The 18864-nt window shown below is 48.8% G+C and overlaps 1 protein-coding gene and 2 long non-coding RNA genes across 3 annotated transcripts; 1 reads left to right on the top strand and 2 right to left on the bottom strand.

The window, feature by feature from the left end:
- Positions 1-1121: 1121 nt before the first annotated feature.
- Positions 1122-12719, top strand: LOC117008727. Its single transcript, XR_004420345.2, has 2 exons — positions 1122-1482; positions 12162-12719. It is a non-coding gene; the product is annotated as an uncharacterized LOC117008727 (long non-coding RNA).
- Positions 12720-15701: 2982 nt separating this feature from the next.
- LOC117008614 (Fc receptor-like A) lies at positions 15702-17780 on the bottom strand (the record flags this gene model as incomplete). The annotated part of the gene is made up of 4 exons (XM_033082589.1): positions 15702-16139; positions 16705-17146; positions 17275-17519; positions 17705-17780. Coding segments are annotated over 4 exons (1179 nt in total), but the record flags the coding sequence as incomplete, so codon positions are not given.
- Positions 17781-17853: 73 nt separating this feature from the next.
- LOC117008731 lies at positions 17854-18620 on the bottom strand. The gene is made up of 3 exons (XR_004420350.1): positions 18524-18620; positions 18024-18044; positions 17854-17935 (listed from the first exon to the last, which is right to left on the bottom strand). It is a non-coding gene; the product is annotated as an uncharacterized LOC117008731 (long non-coding RNA).
- Positions 18621-18864: the final 244 nt, after the last annotated feature.

The raw sequence follows: 18864 nt of genomic DNA, 5'->3' as shown, positions 1-18864 counted from the left end.
GTCTCTTTTTCCCTCCATCGAGTGTGCTGCCACTGCTTCCCTGAAAATGGCGCCTGGAGGAGGGTGACATCATGGACCCACATGCAAATGAGGGGAGTGCGAGAGACACTGGGACATTTTTCAGACTTAACACCCCTTAGTACAACGAGCCCAAATGACACCTGGAGCTAAAACCAGTGTCCCCAGGCTGGGAAAATGATATAGACCACCCCTTGCTGCTCGGATTTTACCACCATGGTGTTGACAGCGCCCCATCTACATGAGACCCCTAGACCACGACAACAGACGACCCAGCTCTGCCGGCGAGGATATAACTGCACTTTTGCTCCTCCTCTTCCAGGTCGTCATCAGGAGCAGCAGCGGTGGCGTGTGCATCCCCGCGGGCCCCCCACCCGCTCCCAGCCCAGCTCATCTCACTAATAGAAGCTTTTCAAAGGAGCAGGTCTCCTGGTCTTTTTATTTCACTAACCAAGTAGTAAAGGTATGGACTTCACTGTTAGAAGAAGGGGAGGTGGAGTTTTCTGAAAATTCGGTCAATGATTTAATATTATGGACAGAAGAAAAAGGTGAGAAAGTTTCGACAGAGATAGCATTAGATATGGGCTATTGGAATCAAAAGGAAGAAATTATGCAAGAAGTTTTAAAAAGTAATCTTAAACCTGTAAAATCATTAAAACCATGGAGAAAAATTATAAATTTGATAAAACAGATAGATTTTGAAGTACAGAGCAAAAAGGGAGGCATAGAAAAAAGTGGTAAACCTGTTTATCATAACGGCACAGAGAAAAAAATACCTTCTCAGTGCAAAACAACTCCGGGGAATAGCAGAACAATGGAGATGATCCCAGTAGCTTTAGACCAGCCTGCCGCCCAAGAAGGGACTCTGCAAACCAGTAAAACCATAGCAGCGGATAAAAGGGAGGCAGGAGGGCGTTTTGCACTATGCCAAAAAGAAAAGGAAGGGAAAAAGGGGATCCAAGAAAGGCGTCAAGATGGCATTGCCACATGGCGACCAGGGAAAAACAACAAAGCCTGCCTGCCTCGTGGGGCATGGTGCCGGCCCCGGGCCACCCCTGGCGGGGCGCGGTTTCGCCCCAAGCCCGGCCCTGGCGGGGCGCGGTTTCTCCCCAAGCCCGGCCCTGGGAGGAGGTGTCGTCGGCAGAGAAGGACAGCACGGCTCCGCCCCGGATCACCATGGAAACCCCGGCCGGCTGCCAGGAGAGGGCACGCCATGATAACGTCACACTGGGAGTGACAGGAGGAGAACCAGGAAGTGGAAGCATTGGCGCTACGAATTCAAGTTCTGCCTCAAAGATCAGCTCCGATACTGCTGTAACCACAGCACAGGACAACACTAAGGACATTCAGGAAAAGGACATACGCTACCATCCGGCGACTGCAAGGATAGCAACAACTCCAACTCCATCGGTGTTCAACTCGGAGATCACTGCTTCCTTCGACCCAGATGTCTTCTGGATGAAGGTAAAGCAAAAGGCTTTAGAATCTGGGGATTTGGAGGGGGCTGAATTAATAACCATACCTACGTCTTCACCAATAAAGAAGGAATGGCAGAATAAGGGGGAAACAATAAGGGCATTTCCAATAATGAGAGGAAATGGAACTGTCCTGTTGTAACCCAATACCCTACTGCTTTAAGAATGGTACATCCCTTTAACCCTGTAACCCCTGCAAGACCAATGGATTGACCCCTGCGATGGGATTGGCCTGAAGCCAAGGCTGACCCCTCCCCTTTCCTGACCCATAGAAAAACCTGAGCCCACGTGTGGACTTCCTCTCTTTATCCTCATCTCCCACTCTGCCCACATGGAAGCTTAAGAATAAAACAGTATATCAACCCTGGGATAAGAGCCTCTAATATCTTTCTGTTCTACATGAAACAGCACCCCAGGCCAGCTCTGCAGGATATTTGAGGTGCAGTGCGAGGCCCCCAGGGTGCTGTTTCAGTTAGCGCCCAGCCGTGGTTTTTTTAAATTAAAATCCACGTGAGAGGCTGTGCCCTTAGAGGGTTAAAATGCCGACGGGAAGCCCAACTACCCTGCGGGCGAAACTTGCTTTTTAGCGGGTCTAGCTTAAGGGGACAAAACCAGTAAATCATCCAGCCCATAGGGTGGTCGGTTCGGAACAGATTACAAAGTACAGTTCTTCAGCTCCTTGGTACTTCACAGAGAGTGGTAAGTATAAATTTTCCTCCGTGGGGAGGGGGATTTTGAGGTGCTTTTTCTGTAACATCGAGGTGCGGGGAGCTGGGCTGCACAGCGTCCTCCCTGGGGTTTTTGGAGCTGTATGCAGCCGGAGACGCTGGTGGGGGTAGCAAGGCCGCCTTGAAACAGTTTCTGCCGTGTGTACAGTATCACACCAGACAGCTGATTTCAAAGAGAGGCGCCGTTTTTGCTGCAACCTGTGATTCTCTGTGGGGGGAGGTGCCAGTTTTGCCGGCAGCTAGCACCCTTCTCTTGCTGTGTTTTAACTGTGCTTTGTAATGAGATATTAGAGTAAATTGCTGTGAAAAATACGGGTACACAGCAATCTACTTTGCAACAGAGCGTGGCTTCACAAATTACAGAACTTTTAAAAATTGCAAATGTAATTATTACTAACAGAGAACTAGATAGGTTTGCTAGGTGGCTGTCTGTAGAAAAATCAGACCTTAATTTGGCAGATATGAATTCGGTTTTATTTTGGAATGAAATTGGAGATTTATTAACTTTAAAAGTCGAAAATGGGGATAAAAAAGCCTTAATGTTCATCCCAATATTTTTACAAATTAGAAAACTGTTACTTCAAACAGAAAATAACAGCCAGCCACAGCAAACTGCTTCAGAGGCAACCAGTTCTTGTATCTGTCCCTCTGCATGTGATGCTCCCTCTTCACCTAAGAAATCTGACTCCTCTGTCTCTCTAACTCAGGCTGACAGCCATGTGTCTTTTACTACTGAGGCTGAAAGCAAACCCCAAAATGGCTCCAGCCACATGGCATTAAACTCTTCTTCTTCCCATAATACTCCTTCTCCCCTGCTAACACCCTCAGACCCCTCCCCAAACTCATCCTCGCCTCTGGGTATTCAGGACTGTTCCCCTCCCCCAAGCTATCAGGTTAGCACAGAGGGGGGTGGGGGTGGGTGTGGGAGAACTGATTCTACAAGTTCTACACAACCTCCCTTTGAGATAAGGGCCTCAGCACCGCCCATCGCTCAGGACACTGTCTCTGTAGAGGCACATAATCAATAGATAACACAGCCCAGAGCAGAGGGAGGAATAGAGCCCATCCCTAAAACCCCGAATCTGGAAACCCAGATACCGTCTGTGGCTCCTGTCATTTATATGGGTAGGAGAAATGGCAGGAGAACATATCAGCCGCTACCATACCAAGATAAAAAGGAAATTTGTAAGGTTCAAAGAGAATTTGGCAGACACAGTGAAATGTTTAAAGGATTTTTAAGAGCAACATTTAGTTCTAATGAGATGGTACCTAATGATATTAAGGATTTATTCAGATGTTTACTTTCAGCTTCGGAATTCGAATTGTGGGAAAGCTTTTGGAAAAGATCTTTAAGAGTACTTTTGCAGGAACTACAACAAAGCCCAGAAAGTGCAAAAGATGAGGATAATAATGATATTACACAGGAACTCCTCTTAGGTGAGGGAGAATTTGAAAACCCTGATAAACAGGCACGTTTATTAACTAAATTTGTTTTGGATAAGATCTCTCTAGCAGCAGAAAAAGCTTTCCATCAATTACCTACTGCTGAAGTTACAGGTAGTTATGTTAATATTAAACAGTTTCCATCAGAAAGTTTCTTGCAGTTTCTGGATCGCCTCCGTGCACAGGTGGAGAGACAAGTCTCGGACCCAAAGGTGCAGGCAGAGCTATTGAAGGAGATGGCTCAGAAAAACGCTAATGAATCATGTCACAGGGTCATACTTAGTCTTCCCCTCGACCCACCACCTAGCTTAGCACAGATGATAGAAGCCTGCACCAGAAAAGCAGAACTGTTCAGTGCACCAGAGAGGAATCCAGGACCAGCATATTCACGATCTGCAGCAGCTATGACACCAGGACCAAGGAAGCAACCGGTACCACCACAACAGCTGCAGCATATCACCTGCTTCCAGTGCAAGAAAACAGGACACTATGCAAGGGATTGCCCACACAACCAGAAACAGAAGAAGACCAACAAACAAAAAAACTAGGTGTACAGCGCGTACCCGCCATAAATACCATAACGCGCAAAGATATAAATACTGCGGGTTCCACACGGGAAAAAACCTCTCTCTTTAAAACTAAGGGGGAGGATGGGACAAATGGTGTGGGGATTAATGATAGCGTTAATGTTAAATATTCAATTAGCAAGGGTTGGACGCGTTTTGGTCGTCTCAATCTTAAGACCACTAAAGGTGTTTGTTTTATGTCAACAGAGTGGACAGCAATTACAGTGGATCTGTCTAGCACTTCACTGGACCTGACGCTGTTGCATTTGGAACTGCGCTGTGAGTATTTAGTTATGGGGGACACAGCACACACACCCTTGGAGATGGAATTACTTCCATTGTCCAAGAAGGAAAATGTCTCAGGTTTCGTTCTCTTAGCACGCTGCTCACAACCACCTTATTACCTGAACAAGGGGCAAATCCTTGCCCAGGCCATCCCTGTTCCAAAGGAAATCACAGCAGAAGGAAAATCACCTGAAGTCTATTGGGCAGAGGTGGTGGGTGAGGAAGAACCCTCTGTGGCATGCAATCTGACCCATGGTTCAGACTATCTCCATGTGGAGGGGGTGCTGGACACAGGGGCAGATGTGACGATCATACCCGAAAGGATGTGGCCGTCACAATGGGAATTACGACTCGTGGCAGGCAAAATCCAAGGTATAGGAGGAATCAAATTGGCTAAAATATCAAAAAGCATTGTGCAAATTGAGGGGCCGGATGGAAAAATAGCTAGTGTCCGTCCGCTTGTTACAGACTATAAGTGCCCCCTATGGGGAAGAGATACCATGTCTCAGTGGGGAATGAAAATGGTAATCCCCAAAAGTTCTCAGGATTTTTAAAGGCGGCCACTGAGGAGCGCCCTGCCCACAAACTGACATGGTTAGATGATTCTCCAATCTGGACAACTCAGTGGTCGTTGAGTAAAGAAAAACTCAAGGCGCTGGAGGAACTTGTAGCAGAGCAATTGGCAAAAGGACACATAGAAGAAACTACAAGTCCTTGGAATTCCCCGGTATTTGTAATTAAGAAACCAGGGAAGGACAAATGGAGATTGTTACATGATCTCCGGGAAATAAACAAAATTATAGCAGACATGGGATCACTTCAACCAGGGATGCCCTCTCCAACGATGCTCCCTCAAAATTGGAAATTGGCAGTTTTAGATATTAAGGACTGTTTCTTTCAAATCCCTTTACACCCAGCAGATGCTCCACGGTTTGCCTTCTCTGTTCCTACCATCAACAGAGAAGCCCCAATGAAGCGCTACCACTGGAAAGTGCTCCCTCAAGGGATGAAGTGTAGTCCTTTCATATGCCAGTGGTATGTGGCCTCATTGCTGTCCCCAGTGCGTGCTCAGAGAAAGGAAGCTATCATCCTACATTATGTAGATGACTTGCTTGTGTGTGCCCCCGATGACTCTATACTCCAACACACGCTTGACCTAGTGGTTAAGGTTTTAACCTCTGCTGGATTTCAATTGCAGGAGGATAAAGTCCAAAGGATGCCATCTTGGAAGTACCTGGGCCTGGAAATCACTGCAAGGACCATTGTTCCTCAGAAATTGGACATTAATTGTAACCCAAAAACCTTAGCAGATCTCCATTCCTTGTGTGGGTCTTTGAATTGGGTTAGGCCCTGGCTAGGCCTCACTAATGAGGACCTAGAGCCCCTTTTCAATTTATTGAAGGGGGAGAGAGAGCTGATTTCTCCCAGGGAACTGACCCCAGAGGCAAAAGCTGCAATCGAAAAGGTACAGAAAGCTCTAGCAGAGAGGCAGGCTCATCGCTACAAGCCTGAACTGCCTTTCAAATTCATAATTCTGGGAAAACTACCACACTTACACGGTTTGATATTCCAGTGGATCGAGGGGCAGAGAGATTCGCTCTTAATCATAGAGTGGGTCTTCCTCTCCCACCAAAGATCCAAAACCATCACAAAGCCACAAGAACTCATAGCTCAACTGATTCGTAAGGCAAGGATGAGACTGTATGAGCTGGCAGGTTGTGACTTCACATGTATTCACCTTCCAGTCAAACTCTCCGAGGAGGGAAGGAACTCTCCTGAGAGGCTGACAAAGGAGATGTTCGAGCACTTGCTCCAGAGCAATGCCAGTCTCCAGTTGTCTCTGGACAGCTACAGTGGACAAATATCAGTCCATGCCCCATCTCACAAGCTGTTCAATGAGGAATTCCACCTCATTCCTCGCGAGGAGTCGGAGACCACTCAAAGCTCTCACAGTGTTCACAGACGCTTCTGGGGCTTCCCACAAGTTGGTGATGACTTGGAGAAATCCTCAGACTCAGCATTGGGAAGCTGATGTTGAGTTTGTGGAGGGTTCGCCTCAGGTAGCTGAACTGGCTGCAGTGGTAAGAGCTTTTGAGAAGTTCTCAGAGCCAATCAACTTGGTAACAGACTCGGCTTATGTAGCGGGAGTAGTGTCCAGGGCCGAGCAGGCAGTGCTCAAAGAGGTTGACAATGAGCAACTTTTCAGGTTGCTGTCAAAATAATCTATCTAATTTCTCATAGAGAACATCCGTTCTATGTGATGCATGTGAGGTCACACACCGATTTGCCAGGTGAGATCGCAGAAGGGAATCGTCAGGCAGACTCCCTTGCCACCCCAGCAGAACAAGCACGCCTCCCAGACATCTTCCAACAAGCAAAGCTGAGCCACCAGCAATACCATCAGAATGTGCCGGGTCTGATCCGTCAGTTCAAGCTAACACAGAGTCAGGCTCGAGCCATTGTGGCCACCTGTCCCAGCTGCCAGCTCCAGACCATGCCATCGCTAGGTGCAGGGGTTAACCCCCTAGGCCTTGGCAGCTGTGAGGTGTGGCAGACAGACATCACACACATTCCCAGTTTTGGTCGCCTCAAATACGTTCATGTAAGCATTGACACATATTCAGGTGCGGTTTATGCCTCTGCCCACGCAGGAGAAAGAGCTGTGCATGCCAAACAACACCTAGTGCAAGCTTTTTCAGTATTGGGGATCCCTAAGGAAATCAAAACAGATAATGGCCTAGCGTATGTGTCCAAGGAGTTCCTGAAATTTGTCCAGCAGTGGGGAGTGGAACATAAGACAGGCATCCCCCACTCCCCCACAGGCCAAGCTGTGATTGAGCGTGCACATCAGATGCTCAAGCATGTTCTGGCTAGACAGAGCAGTTCAACTGTGTGGATGTCTCCACAGCAGAAGCTGTGTAAAGCCCTGTTCACTATCAATTTCTTGAACTGCTCATTTGAAAACATGAATCCTCCTGTGGTTCATCATTTTAACAGTGGCAAACAGTTCAAGTTGTCTCAGCATCCACCAGTTTTGATTAGGGATCCAGAAACCTGGGAAACCAAAGGTCCCTATGAGCTTGTTACCTGGGGATGTGGTTATGCGTGCGTATCCACTCCCTCAGGCCCTCAGTGGATTCCCCAGAAATGGGTGAAGCCTTATGTCCCCAAACAGCCAGCTCCAGCTGAAGAGGAAGAGAAGCAAGTCACAGTTGCTTCGAAAAGAAGACGCCGCCGGAGAGGAGAGAGAACTGACACAGAAGACGACCTCCCGGCAGACTCAGAGACTTTTAACATGTTTTAAAATGTTTGTTTTCTTTTTAGAGAATACCTCCCTTCCACTCAACTCGTGATGAACCCCATCCAAGTTGTCATCCTGTTAACACTGAACAGTCAGGCAGCTGCATGGATTGTCCCTCAGCTGCGTCAAAACGTCTGGGTGACCTTGACAAAGACACTCCAACAGGAAAACATATGCCTGTCCTCGGCAGCAGCAGAAAATCCTATATCCACCTGCCTGGTAGGAGTTCCCTTGAAAGCTGGAGAATATTCAGCCAGCTTTGCAATGGAGATGCACAATGAAATTCCCGGGATGCACACAATTTCAGTATACAAAACTAATAGGCAGCAAACAGAAGAGAACCCTATGGAGGAACTGCTGCCCAGTTTTCCAAAAGCAGCTCAGGAACCTCAGGAATTAGAGCTGTTAGGTTCCTATCCGGCACAATACTGCATTCAGCTTGTAATTTATCCAAAACCTTCTGACACCAAAGAATTCCACAATGTAATACAATATAGAGAGGAATTCACAGCCAAAAAGTGGTGCGGGGTTTTGAGTCACCTTGCAGCAAACTCCCCATCTCTCACAAGTCCCAAAAGCCTCCCTAAGGGGTTATTCTTGATTTGTGGAGATCGGGCATGGGCAGGAATTCCCTCTAAGCTTTTAGGAGGACCATGTACCTTTGGGCAGTTGTCCCTGTTGGCACCCAATGAAACCTTAATTAAAGATTGGACTCATAAAAACAAATCAGTAAATAAAATCCAAAAGAGAAGTGCGGACAATGTGGACAAAGATTGTGACTCTGAAATTTTCCATTGGGGCAAATCCAAAAGAGTTGCTGTATCCCTATTTCTTCCATGGGCAGCAGCAGCCAAGGCTCTGGGTGAATTGGGCCACCTAGAGTGTTGGGTAGTCAAACAGGCAAATTTGACATCCACTGCCATCAGCTCCCTCCTAGAAGACGAACAAATTACCAGGCAGGCCACACTACAAAATCGTGCTGCCATAGATTTTCTCCTGCTGCTACATGGACATGAGTGCCAGGAATTTGAAGGACTTTGCTGCATGAACCTGACCTCGAAAGCTCCTAACGTCCATGCTGCCCTCCGAGACATGAAAACCTTGATCAGACAAGTGAAGCAAGAATCTGAAGACTGGTTCAACGAACTGTTCAAGGGCTGGGGATTCACGGGGTGGTGGACTTCAATAGTCAAAACTATTTTGTTACTCTTTGTTATTCTTTTCCTTGTAATACTGGCATTTGGAATCCTTCGTCACTTGGTTCTCAAGGCCATTAGTGGTCTCATGACTTCTGTCGCTATGGTAAATCACATAGAGATGAAAACCCTGAAACAATCTAAAGCCCCTACTAACCCCAAGTGGTGGGAAAGATCTTAAGTTGTATCCAGAATAATCTTCTCTCTTCTTTTAAACAAAAAAAGGGTGAGATGTTGTAACCCAATACCCTACTGCTTTAAGAATGGTACATCCCTTTAACCCTGTAACCCCTACAAGACCAATGGACTGACCCCTGTGATGGGATTGGCCTGAAGCCAAGGCTGACCCCTCCCCTTTCCTGACCCATAGAAAAACCTGAGCCCACATGTGGACTTCCTCTCTTTATCCTCATCTCCCGCTCTGCCCACATGGAAGCTTAAGAATAAAACAGTATATCAACCCTGGGATAAGAGCCTCTAATATCTTTCTGTTCTACATGAAACAGCACCCCAGGCCAGCTATGCAGGGTATTTGAGGTGCAGTGCGAGGCCCCCAGGGTGCTGTTTCACTGTCCCAGATAAATATGTACCATTAATTGGCAGATACTAGAGCTATGCCAGCTAGCTGCTAAACATGGGTTAGGATCCCCTGCTGTAAGAAATATGCTTAGATTTGCAACTGCAAGTGAACTGACACCCTATGATATAAAACAGATTGCAAAATTAATCTGTACCCCAGTGCGGTTTATGATGTTTGAATCAGCCTGGAGAACATATGCAGAGGAACAAGGAGCCAAAAATTCAAGACTCCCACAAAAGGATCCATGCCATGGGATGGGGGTCCCACAGTTAATGGGAGTTTACCCTATGGATGACCAATTCAGGCACGTTTAAATTCAGCAATATTAAGCCAAGCAAAGGAAATTGGAATGAGAGCTTTGAATAAGGTTACTAACATGTCTGTGCCAACCCAGAGATATGCTACCATAAAACAAGGCCCTAACGAATCATACATGCAATTCATAGAGAGATTGCAGGATGCCATCGAAAAACAGATAGATAATGATGATGCCAGGAATCATCTGCTGTTGCAGTTAGCGAGAGACAGCGCAAGTGAGGAATGTAGAAAAATTATAAATACATTGCCTAAGGAAAGTCCATCCTTAGAAGAAATGATAAATGCATGTGCTAAAGTTGGAACAGCATCATATAACATGGATTTGTTAGCTAACTCTCTTGCAGCTGCAGTAAGGCCAAGGGTGCAGTGCTTCAGTTGTGGACAGCAAGGACATGTGAAGGCAAACTGTCCCTATAAATCAACCTTACAGAACAAAGTTCAGGGACAGGGTAATGTTAACTCACCCTGTGACCCATGTGGGAAATATGGACATGAGACTAAGGGATGCAGATCCAAATATCATATTAATGGTCAGCTTCTTAAGGATCAGGGAAACTGGAAGCCGAGAGCAATGAAGGAGTATACGAATGCAGAAGTGTTTCCTCCACCCCTAGCTCAGGACTTTGCTAAGGTCAAGGAGATCAATATGCCTGGATGTCTACACCTCAGCTATGGAAAAAACTTCATAATTCTATGTGAATTAGTTTAGTAAAATATAAATATTTACACACTAACCTTTCATTAAGCTATAGAGGGGAGAAACACATAGATATAAAAGGGGAAAGCAGCATTTCCAAACAGCCCCAATCACACAAAAAGCCACCATCTCAAGGAGGGGGTGGGACTCAAACACCTACACAAATTAGAATGTGGGAAAAACCCTTAAAAAATACCCACCAAGTGAAAATCAGCAAATAAAGAATTACCAAAATAAAGCTCTATAGAAACAATAGCAAGCAAGTCAATCTGAAAAGATACCACCAGACACATAGAAAAGCTAAAACACAGCGACAGAGAATAAACTACCTTCTCAATATATGCAGCAGGATGTTACTTGCCTCATGTCTTGAGACAGTGGAGATAAAAACTGGAAAACTTAAAGACGTTAATCCAAGCGATGTTTACCCTCAGGAAGGCTCAACAGCTGCTTTACCCATCTCAAATCTAAATTTGTCAAAGCCTGTATATTTTGCAAACTTTACTAAGTTAATATTTGCCTTGTTAACTTGTTCTCTTACAGTTGCTGAAAAGGTGTGTTATCAATGCAGCAAATACATGTTAATATTTTTTAAGTGTATGTTGAAGTTTACACTACAATGTTTGTTAATGTTGTTTGTATACATTGCACTAGCATTATATATTATTAGCCATCCAGAAAACTTTAGGATGTTACTTCTTTTAACATTATAAGTTTAATTAATCAAAATTATGTGAATTAGTTTGGTGGGGAGTATTTCATTGTCAAATTAAAATTGCATGGTTTTCTAAAATACTTACCTCTTACCACTTTTCAAAAATTTAGTAAAGGTTTGGTTTTAAAATATAATAGAAAAAAAATTTTGCCTAGTCTAGTATTTCAGCCCTGGCCAGGTTGGAATATTAGCTAAGCAAAAGAATGTTTGCTATCAAAACCTTCTCAGTCTATTTCAATTGTGGCCAGATTGGAATTTGACTGACAAAGGGAGAAAGTTATAAAATTCAGATATTTCTGAGTTAAAATTGAAAACAAGTAATTTGATCTAGTTGATTTAGCCTTGCAAAAGCTAAACCTTTTCCTTTGAGATAAACATGAAGAATCTTATCCAGAAAAGATTCTCCTAAGTTATCACTTAAAAGGAAAATTCTTGAACAATATTAAACACTAAAATTGGATTGTAAAATATCAACAACTACTTTCACCAAACTAAGGTAATTCAAAATGTATGTTTTCTCTGTTCTAATTTCAAAAACAAAGAAAGGGGGAGAAAGGAGAATTGGAAACATTTGTGTTCTTAATTGAAATAGTCTTAAGTTAAAAGGTTTATTGGTTAAATAAAACAAAGGAGAGTTAGGAATAAAAGAAAGATATACGTTCTTATTAGAAATGGTTTTAGTTAAATAGTATTTTGCTTATAAAATGTTAATGATTTTGAACTGAATGGTTCGTGTTTAATGTTGAATTGTAACATTATAATTACTAAGCAGTTGAACCTGTAATATGAGTAACAGAAATAGTACATATCTCAGAAATTGCTGATAACTGACACTTTAGATTTCAGCACGTCAATGATCAAAAGGAGGATTTATCTTCCACACTTGCTTGTGAAGATAACAACAAGAAGAGACACCAGAACCTCGCCAGGACCCTCTGATTTCACAGAGCAAGAAAAGCTGGGTTGTATAAAATCTACAAAGAGCACAACAGCAGATCCCAGTTCACCTGTCACAAAACTGAGTTTATCTCCTACTGCAGAGTTGAAGGACATTGAAATAACAAAGTTGTTTGTTTTCAAGATATTTTCCCGTTTACAAATTGTTTTGCTAAGTTGAAATTTTGCAGTTTTAAAGCTACAAAATATTTTCCTGTTTATAAATAGTTTTGCTAAGTTGAAATTTTGTACAGTTCTAAAGTTAAATGTTTTAAGTTATAATTCTATGGTTAAAAGACCAAATTGCTCCTAAATATAAGTACTGCAGCCACAGGTATGGGAAATCCATTGACACTCAAGGAAACTAAATTTGGCAAAATTTGAAATACACTGTCAATGTCATCTTGCATGCAAAAGGATCCTTGCAGGTAAGATAACAAAGAACAAGCTGCATATTTGCAGTTTCAAAAATTTTTTTCAAATTAATACAAAAGAAACCGGGAATTGTCACAGTATAAGCTGACTTATACTGTACCAAATATGGAAAAGCACACTGGTGGGACACAACCCACCAGGGGAAAAGTCGAGAAAAGTTAGGGGGTTGGTCCGACGGTCCCTGCCTAGCTGCAAGGAGCCAAAATTGGAAAAAAGGAGGATGGACAGTCAGACTTTGGGCCAATCACAGGAGCTAAAAGAGATACAGTAAATTCACGAATACAAGCCGCACGGAATATAAGCCGCACTGCTGGTGTGTTGGCAACATTGTTGCCTTTGTTAATAGATAAGCCGCACCCGGAATATTAGCCGCACTTTAGTTCGCAGCGAACTTTCACAAAGTCGTCATTTAGTAACACAATCGCGTATTGCCAGGGTTTACTGGCTTACTGCCGACCTCGGAAACATTGTTTCCAAGTGAAAAAAGACACAGACGATAGCTGCGGCACTGTTCCCTGCAAGTTTTATTTACAAGCCGAAAAAGACAGGAACAATAGTGTGGTCATTTTGCGAGCATTCCCAACGGATCCGGGTTGCCTTTAAACAGCCCCTGAGCCACGCGGGCGGGCAGCCAAGCACCGAGCGGAGCCACATCTCCGCGCCGGCACGGCCACCCGCTCAGCCCCTCGGGCGAGTGGCTGAGGTCCTCGAACTCAGCTCTTTCCCTACCACACGCATCGGCGCGAATGCGCCTGTCCTGTGAGCTCAGTGAGCATCGCCCCGCCCCCGCCCGCTCAGCCACCCCGCCCCCTCCTCCGCGTGAGCCCAGCTACCCGCGCAGCCGCACAAGGGCGGCCAACTGCGCAGCTGCAGAAAACTGAAAACACTTAAAAAAATACAGAAAAATATCACACTTTTATTAAACTTTTAAACAGTTTCATTTTTCATTCATCAGCTGCTTCATCAGCGGCTTCATCTTCCGTGAAACCGTCGAAGTCTTCGTCCTCCGTATCGGAAACCAGCAGTTGGGCAATGGTGGGATCCAGCGAACGTGAGGCGGTTTCGCCGGCACCTTCACCATCAGAGTTATCACCTTCGGTACTCCCGATGGCATTGCTGGTCAGTCCAGGAATGATGTCGGCTTTGGCGAACCCTCGGCTGATAGTTCGGGTAGTTACTTTACCCCAGGCATCCAGTATCCACTGGCACACTGTAGCGTAACTTGCCCTGTGCAGCCTCCCGGTGTTGGTGTAGGAGTGTTCGCCTTCCAACATCCACTCTTCCCACAGAGATCGCACTTTAGACTTGAAGGAACGAATAATACCTATGTCCAGCGGCTGCAGTTCTTTGGTCAAGCCACCCGGTATTGCAACAAGCTCCGTCTTCTTTATTCTCACGATTTCTTTCACGGTTTCCGTCGTATGGGCACGCATGGAATCCAAAATTAGCAGTCCCGGTAACTGATTAAAGAACCTATGCAATGTGCCACCGTAAACTTCCGTTAGCCAAATCTGCATTGCGTCCTCATCCATCCAGCCTTTTGAATTAACATGAACCTTTATTCCCTTTGGAAATCTGTCTTTAGGGAGGGTTTTTCTTTTAAAAATGACCATGGGGCGTAATTTCTGCCCAGCTAGCGAAACGCCGAGGACGACCGTAAACGATGTCTTTTCATTCCCCGTGGTTCTTACCGGCACCGTCGGTGTTCCGCTGTGCTCCACGGTCCTCGTCAGCGGCATATCGAATGTGAGGGGTACCTCGTCCATGTTTATAATACAGTGCGGCTGTATACTATTTTCAGAGATCTTGTCTTTGCAGTAACTCCGGAACCTGGCTACCTTTTCTTTGTAGTCCGCCGGCAACCACTGACATACCGTGGTCCGTGTACGGACAGAGAGCTTCTGTCGCTTCATAAAGCGGAAGCACCAAGACGCTCCTGCTTTAAATTCTTCTATATGCAATTGCTTTGCAATTGCTTTGGCTTGTATCCGAATGGCAACAGTAGATACACTTCGGCCAGCTGCCCTTCGCTCAGAAATCCACTGATAAAGTCTTTCTTCCAGCTCTGGCCATTGTGCTCTGCGGCGACGGAAACTTTTCTTTGTCTTCCTTGCGAGACGAAGTTCGTCCTCTTGCTGTCTCCACCTACGTACCATGCATTCATTAACGTGGAACGCTTTAGCTGCAGGTCTGTTCCCATGTTCTTTTGCATAGCTGATCACTTTCAATTTAAACTCCGCATCGTACGCTACTCTCTTCTCCGCAGCCATGCCGAGGGAAGAAGTCGCCGAGGGGAGAACGAGCTGAGAAGAGAACACGCTGAGGGCAGAGCACACCGAAAAAGAACGAGGCGCGGGAACTCATCCTGCTAAATACCCCCTCGTCCCCCAGTAATGCCATCATCCACAGGCAGACAGTAAGCTGTTCTCTGATTGGTTCATCGTCGGAACAACGGGAAACCATGGATTTCAGACTGTTTTGGCTCGGGACTGGACCAGCATGATACTAGGTAAGGGAAGATATCACATTTTTGTCAATAGATTAGCCGCACCGGAATATTGGCCGCATTTCCGGGTTTCCATCAAAATTTTAGTCTTCTCGCTGCGGCTTGTATTCGTGAAATTACTGTACATTTTGGAGGTTATAAAAGGAACTTTTAGAGGAATAAAGGGACATTTTGGTCAAAAGAATCACGGTGTGCCTGTCCTCCCTCTCGGGGGGCTCGGGCACAAAGCAACAGCCACCCTCCCTTCTCTGGGGGCCTTCCCACCACTCACCAGGATCCCTGTCCCCCATTGTCACCCACCCTTGTGGTGCCCACAGCGAAAGGCCACAATGACACCCACGAGCAGGACTAGGACCAACAGGGACCCAACGATCACTGTAGGCACCGCAGGAAATAGAGGGGGACACACTGGGGTCAGCGGGGTCACCCCAGAGGTTCTGCAATCCCAGTTACCTCATGAGTTCCCCTCCTGTGCCCTGTTCCATTGATGTCATTGCCAGGGACAGAGTGGGGGTGACCCTGGGTCATCTGTGATCCGGGGATCTCAGACTCACGTGGGAACCCCTTGTGACCCCACCTGTGTTCCAGAGGTGTCCAGTGGTTCCCTGTGGTGTCACCTCCAGGGCCAGCTCTGGGCTGAGTGCCCGGAACACGCGGTGTCCCTCCTGTCCCAGCTGGTTGGTGGCCACGCACAGGTAGGTGCCCGAATGTCCCACATGGATGGCCCCAAGCTCCAGGAGGGGACCCCGGGCCACCTGGTGCCCGTTGTGCAGCCAGGTGAAGGTGACAGGGGATGAGCCCACCTGCACCAAGAAGCGCAGGGTCACAGGGTCACCTGGGCGCACCTGGAGTGCCAGGGGACCGGGGGTGATGGTGGCATTGGCCACGGGCACTGCGGGGACACAGACAGGGCTGGCACATGTGGGGTGGGATGGAGATTCTGTGAATGGGGTCACCCCACAGCCAGAGGGTCCCACACACCCAGGACAGTGACGTTCAATGCAGGGCTCTTGCCCACGCGGCCCCTGTCGCTGACCTGGCACCGTAATTGCGGCCGCTGTCATTGTCCCCAGTGTGCCACAGCTCCAGGCAGGGGCTGGTGTCTAGTGGTGTCCCTAAGCCCCCCCGATGCCAGGAGAAGGACAGAGGACCTGTCCCCATGGCCTCTGCACAGCTCAGCTCCAGTCCCCCAGTGCCACCTGTCCCCTGGGGGGCTGCACCGACAGGGACACCCCCGAGGGCGGGACCCCTGCGGGGGACACAGAAGGGATTGGGGACATTGGAGGAGTGGGGGACACCAGGGAGCAGTGAGGGACTCAGGGATGGGGACAATTAGAGACTGGGGGGGAATCCCAGTGAGGAAGGAGGGGGTGCAGAGATGGAGATGGAATGGAATAGGTGGAAAGAACACAGGGAAGGATTGGAGATTCAGAGAGTGGTCACATGGTAAGGGTTGAAGGGAACGACAGGGAAGATTCTGGGGACCGAGGCAGGGGTGATGGGACCTGTGGACAGTGGAGGGAAATCAGAAAGTGGGAGGTGCATCCAGGGAGGGATGAGGGCTGCAGGCACCAGGGAGGGTGATGGGAACCCGGGGATAGAGCTGGGAAGGCAGGGCCACATGCAGGGGGTTGAGCAGGGACGGGAGACCTGGGAGGGCTGTGGGGGCTCCCCGTGCCCATCCCCGCACTCACTGCGCACCGTGATGCCGAGCCAGGCGCTGCTCTTCCGCATGGTCCCCCCCTCGAAGCGCACCTGGCAGCTGTAATTCCCCGAGTGGGAGACCCCCACAGCAGGCACCAGGAGCTGCGGGGACCCCTGCGGGCCTCCCACCAACTGCCCGTCCCGGTAGAAGCGGTACAGGAGGGGGGCTGGGGGCCGCAGGGGGCTGGGGGTGCTGAGGCAGCTGAGATTGAGTGGGGACCCCTCGGGGAGCTCGGGGGGACCCTACAGCACCGGCACCGTGAAGAGCTCTGGGGAGGAGATGGGGAGGGGAATTGTGACTCTAAATCTCTGGGGAGGGGCTGTGGGGGTGTCGGGGTGGCGGCTGTGGGGTGTTCACCCTGCACTGTCACTGCCACTGACGCCAACTGCTCCCATCCCCAGAACACCACCAAGTCCCTGCAGCGGTAGTGGCCGCTGTGGTTCAGCTGCAGAGGGGACAGGGACAGCTCGGTCCCACGGTGGAGAGTCCCCACTTGCTGCGCATCGCAGTAGAAGGACACCGAGGTGACCAAATTGTGCACGCACACCCGGCAACGCAGTGTCACCGTGTCCCTCTCCAGCAGCGCCCACACCAGCACCTGCAGCAATAGCCAGTCTAGGGGGCAGGGTGGACCTGTCACGTCCGATGTTGCCTGCACCCCCCACTGGGTAACACCAGGGGTCCCCAGTTGCAGCACGGGGTTCCCCTCACGCTGGGATGCTCTGGGATGTCCCCAGAGCAACGGACAGGCTCTGGTCACGCCGCGGTTGCCAAGGTGGGGACACCCAAACACCCCTCACCATCTGAGACTGTCAGGTGAGGGCTGAGCCCGGTCCCGGGACTCTCACACGTGTAGGTGCCACTCTCGGTGACAGTGAAGCTCTTGGGTCCCTTCTGCCCCCAGCGCCGCCCGTCCTTGTACCAGGAGGTGACACCGGCGGTCCCCGAACCCTGGCAGGTCAGTGTCACCCAGTCCCACAGCACCGCTGGCGTCCAGGGGGGCTCCACCAGGAGCTGGGGGGTCTGGGCACCTGCGGGTGAAAGGGGACACCAGCCTGCCAGGGCCACCACGCGGATGGGGACAGCGGGGCGGGGACATGGCATCCCCCGAGGACTCACCAGCGAGGCCGAGGGTCTGGGCTGGAAGGGAGAAGGGACAGGGTTGGGTGGGGGTGGCACTGTGGGGACAGTAGCACCTGGGGACCAGTCCCCAGCCCTAAACACCTGTCCTCATGGACACATCCCCATGGCCCTGTTCTTGTGATGCCATTCCCATGGCACCTGTCCCCATGCCCCATCGGCATGGCACGTGGCCCTTGTCCCTGTCCCTGCATCCCTGTCCCCCTGTCCCCACAGCTGCCCCAGCCCCAAGGTTCCTTCTGCCACATCCGTGTCACATCTTGTTTCCCCTCTTCCCGTCTCCACATCCCAGTTCCCCTGTTCCTGTCCCCCGGGCCACCCCATGTCTCTGGTGACACTGGGGTCTGTGCCCATGCCCTGGCTCTGCTGGCCTTGGGGACCTCAGGGGACCCCGCAGCCCCCCTGTACCCCCTCCCCTCTGCTCTCTGCCTCACCGGGACCCATCCCCAGGGCGTCAGGCCCGTGCTCAGGGCACTCACCCCACAGGAGCAGCGCCACCTTCCCGGCCATCCCGCTGTCCCTGGCCATGGGCACTGGCTGTCACTCGCTGCTGGGGCCACCTGTCCCCTGGTTGGCGGTTCTTCGGATAAAGGGGAAGGAAGCGAGCTCAGTTCTTGTTTCCCATGTGTTGGTGGTCCTTGGTGGGGGCAGGGTGAGGACAGGCTGGGGTCAGGCTGTGGGCAGGGTGGGGACAATTCTGGGTGGAACAAAGGGGAACATGGAGTTTCCAGGAGTGGGGGGGCTCAGAGGGTTTGAGGAGTCAGACATGAAGTCCAGGGGATAGGGGAGTCCTGAGAAAATTGAATCACCAAGGCAGGGG

This window comes from Catharus ustulatus, chromosome 30 (genome assembly GCF_009819885.2).
Source record: "Catharus ustulatus isolate bCatUst1 chromosome 30, bCatUst1.pri.v2, whole genome shotgun sequence".
Taxonomy (NCBI): domain Eukaryota; kingdom Metazoa; phylum Chordata; class Aves; order Passeriformes; family Turdidae; genus Catharus; species Catharus ustulatus.
Note: the sequence above shows the minus strand (reverse complement) of the source record. Positions and strands in the feature narration are given on the sequence as shown.